The sequence below is a fragment of the Silurus aristotelis genome, assembly GCF_946808225.1.
Source record: "Silurus aristotelis genome assembly, chromosome: 9".
Classification (NCBI taxonomy): Eukaryota; Metazoa; Chordata; class Actinopteri; order Siluriformes; family Siluridae; genus Silurus; species Silurus aristotelis.
Window position 1 is genome coordinate 17,437,518 of NC_139582.1, and position 4,370 is coordinate 17,441,887.

Here is a 4,370-nt window from a genome sequence, read left to right on the forward strand (position 1 = left end):
ATGGCTCAAACACTTCGCTCACTCCACGGATAACTCTTCCACCTCCTATCGGTGCTGAGTCCATACCCCAGTCCCCTCTCACCAATTTCTTAGGGGACAACAACCCCTTTCATCTGCTCCGGATGACCGGGCCGCTGCTCCGAGAGCCCACACCGGGCTTCGTCGAAAATCGTCTCCCAAACACCCCCCCCTTTGTTAGCCCCCCTCCACGCCACCACCTAGATCCCCATCGCCTGGAACGCCTTAGCGCCGAGGAAATGGGTTTAATTTCCCAGCATCCCAGTGCCTTCGAGAGAGTGATGCGCTTGACACCCATGGCCATGGAGACCCAGTCCATGGATTTCTCGCGTCGTCTGCGAGAGCTAGCGGGCAACAACAACTCCACCCCTCCGCTCTCACCCAGCCGTGCCAACCCTATGCACCGCCTTCTCAATCCCAACCCCTTTCAGCCGAACCGCAAGTCGCCCTTTCTGAACACCCCTCCACTGCCACCAATGCCCCCAAACAGCAGCACGCCACCACAGACGCAGGACAAGAGCAAATCTTGTGAATTCTGTGGAAAGACCTTCAAGTTCCAGAGCAACCTGATAGTGCACCGTCGAAGCCACACAGGAGAAAAGCCTTATAAGTGCCAGCTGTGTGATCATGCCTGTTCTCAGGCCAGCAAGCTAAAGCGCCACATGAAAACCCACATGCACAAAGCTGGCTCGGTGACGGGTCGCTCGGATGATGGTCTCTCTACCACAAGTTCACCTGAGCCAGGCACTAGTGATGTCACAGGGGATCCAATGAAGAACAGGGATGGTGACTTCCAAGGTGAGGGACTAGGGCCAGACAATGAAGAAGAGGAAGAGGAGGAAGAGGAAGAGGAGCTGGAGAATGAGAGTAGGCCTGAATCAAACTTCAGTATGGACTCAGAGTTCTGCCGTAACAGGGAGAATTGCTCTAAACCCCCAAACGATGAAAAGAGCCTCTCCTTGGGTAAAATGGTAGACAATGTAGGGCTGAACTCAATTCAGCAGTACAATAACTTGATTGTTGACAATCGCAAAAGGCTTCCCTTCTCAAAGAGGGGATCTGATGGACAGAGAGACACGGGAGATGAGGACTCTGTGGTGGAGGAAATGGACCATGTGGAGCGGGCCACCGTGAACGGCAGGAACTGTGGCTCAGGCGATTCTTTCTCAGGCCTCTTCCCTCGCAAGCCCACCCCTATCACCAGTCCCAGTCTCTCCAACTCCTCCAAAAGGATCAAAATAGAGAAAGACTTGGACATGCCCCCAGCATCTCTAATCCCCTCAGAGAACGTCTACTCCCAATGGCTGGTGGGGTATGCAGCATCACGGCACTTCATCAAAGACCCCTTCCTCGGCTTCACCGATTCCAGACAATCGCCTTTCGCCACCTCCTCCGAGCACTCGTCAGAAAACGGCAGCCTGCGGTTCTCCACCCCTCCTGGGGACCTGCTGGATGGGGGCCTTTCTGGACGCAGTGGCACTGCCAGTGGTGGCAGCACACCTCACCTATCTGGAGGCCCGGGACCAGGACGTCCTAGCTCGAAAGAGAGCCGGCGCAGCGACACGTGTGAGTTCTGTGGCAAGGTTTTCAAGAACTGCAGCAACTTGACGGTGCATCGACGCAGCCACACGGGCGAGAGGCCCTACAAGTGTGAGCTGTGCAACTATGCCTGCGCGCAGAGCAGCAAGCTCACCCGCCACATGAAGACGCACGGGCAGCTCGGTAAGGAAGTGTACCGCTGTGACATTTGCCAAATGCCCTTTAGCGTCTACAGCACGCTAGAGAAACACATGAAAAAGTGGCATGGCGAACATTTGATGACGAACGAGGTCAAAATTGAACAAGCTGAGAGAAGCTAAGCCAGATTTCCCAATTGCCTCACAATTTCTTGAATCTAAAAAAGGGTAGCTGGATACTCTGTTTGTTTTCCTTTTCAAATAATAATAATGATTTGAATTAGATTTGCCTAAGAAACTGCCATCTGAGAAAAAAAAAAAGACAGAAGCTAACTGAAATTGGAGCGGGTCTATACTGCCTAGTTTGGCTTTTTTTTTCAGTCTGTCAGTCTAACAATGGACAAATTAGATGATGTTTAAATGGAGCCTTTAACTGTGCAATAATTTCTGTATTTATTGGATTTCGTAATGTTTTGGCATGTGCAGGTGCGTTTTTCTTTCCTTTTTTTGGTTAATTTTTCAAATGCTGTGATTTCTTTTTCTTGTTGTTTTTTTTAAACCCAGACAAAACAAAAAAACCTGAGATTAAATTTTTTTTTGTATCCACAACAGAGTACAGTTTGAGAGATTTTTAGGCCGCTGCTCATGAAATTGTATATTTAAGCTACATGTAATTTCTTGAAGAGAAGCCGGGTTCGATCTTAAAAAAATTTTTTTTAAGAAACTGAGAAAGCTATCTTTTTTTATTTTTGTTTGTCTGACTAGTCATATTAGGACATAAGCGAACAACAATCCTTAGACTTTGTAGCGTGAACGGATTTCAGACGTGTCAATCTAATTGGAAATGTAGCACTGAATGTCGGATGTGACAGTAAATTTGGACGGTTGTGGAACTCGGGTTCTATGTAAACTAGTTCCGGTCCTAAGTACCGATCCGGAGACACCCAAACAAGTTCTTGCTCAGATGCTTAAAAAGCGTACGACCTTTATTAACCCCAGCAGGTCTGAACTCTTTTCTCTTTTGTGACGCTGACTCTTTGGTCGCTCGTTTTCTCCGAGTCGTTTGTGCCGGCACTTCCTGAGCTAGAGCAAACTCCGACTATCAACACGACTACCTAACTAGCTATGATTAGCGCCACGTATCTTTGTGGCTAATTCTAACCACACTGACATTCCACAGGCAGCCATACAGTCTTATATGGGTCCATATCGAAAAATATGCAGGAAAAAAAATACTATTTATTACCTTAGCTAGCACCTCTGAATCATTCCCATGATTTGATGTACGTTGTTGAATGTTCGGGGGCAAGATGTTGAACTGATTTTGCAGGATTAGCAGAAAATGCTTCAGTCATACACTCAATCATACGTCAAAAAGTGCATTGTTAATGTATATACCAACAATCGTTGAGAATTCCATTTATAGTGTACTGTAAAGCTGAATACATACACAAGTCGTATGCACAGAAAAAATTGTTTTAAAAACTTGTTTAAGTGAAAACAGTAAGACTTTCTTTTTTCTTTCTCTCTTCTCATTCAGGACTTCCTGTGATGTGTAGTTGAAGTAGCAACACGCATAAAGAATGCGCAGCTGAAAATGTTTTTTTTTTTTTTTTTTTGTAACGCCATTCCCTGCCATTCCTTTTCTTTGCTCCCCTCTCCTCGATTCGTATTTTTTTTTACCACACAAGGGCCAACGATTTATAAAACCGAGGAGATTTCATATATATAAAAAGACAGAAGAAGAAAAAAGAAGAGAGAAAATCAGCCGCATCTTTTTGCAGTTGGTCCCTTTTCCCCACTCCCATGCCCCCCCCCCCCCACACTTTATGATTTGTTCTGTGCATTCATGACGTCACGGAGAAAACGGCTTCTGAGCAAGAAATTACGTGAAAAGGATTTTTTTATTTCATTTTATTTATTCCAATTTTTTGGGTTTTTTTTTTTTTTTTTTGGCGAAAGGGATCATCTGAGATTTGAGTGCCCGTGTTGCAAGGCTTGGCTTTCGCAATGCCGGCACTATAAAAGTGAAACAAATTAATTTATTGGGACGGATCTTTTTTTTTTTGTACTGCCGTATCAATTTGACATGAGTGTGCCTTGAATACTGAATACTGATCTTCCTATTTATTGTCTCACAAAAGACAAAATGCAACGTGGGTTGATATTATTATTTTTTTTGGTGCAAAAAAAAAAGCCCGTAGATGTAATCTGCTTTAAAAAAAAAATTAAATAAACGAATCAGCGATCATGAATCATTCTTGAATAAAGATTCTTGATAAAGAATTAACAGCACAATAGTGATGTGTCTGTGTTTGTAGATATGTATGTACATATAGCACAAACACTCACACACACAGACACAGACATTCTAGACGTATATATGTATATTTCTTCACATCAGGATACGACGGAATCCCTTGGTTAAAAACTGTACATTGTTTTCCTGATTATAAATTTTTTTTTTTACATTTTTATTTTGTTTTTAATTTTTTCTTTTTTTTTTTTTGCTACAAATGACAAGGAAGAGACTGGATGAACATCAGGAACTACAGAAACTAAAAAAAAAAAAAAAGACTTTAGTGCACTCTGTCTTAAAATACGTTTACAGTATTGAAACAAGTACAAGGATTAAATGATATTTCTGTGTATATGTGTTTTAAAAGTATTTTTGTT

At 43.5% G+C, this 4,370-nt stretch overlaps 1 protein-coding gene across 2 annotated transcripts in view; it reads left to right on the forward strand.

Moving 5' to 3' along the window:
* bcl11ba (BCL11 transcription factor B a) overlaps positions 1-3,590 on the forward strand; it is a 50,911-nt gene extending 47,321 nt beyond the window's left edge. The window contains exons 3-4 of one of the 2 annotated variants that reach the window (XM_083551045.1): positions 1-1,740; positions 3,235-3,590. The exon at positions 1-1,740 is cut by the window's left edge and continues 117 nt beyond it. In XM_083551045.1, coding sequence (XP_083407171.1) covers positions 1-1,740; positions 3,235-3,257 — 1,763 coding nt within the window. In that variant the 3' untranslated portion in view covers positions 3,258-3,590. The other variant, XM_083551044.1, reaches the window with a different exon arrangement.
* Positions 3,591-4,370: the final 780 nt, after the last annotated feature.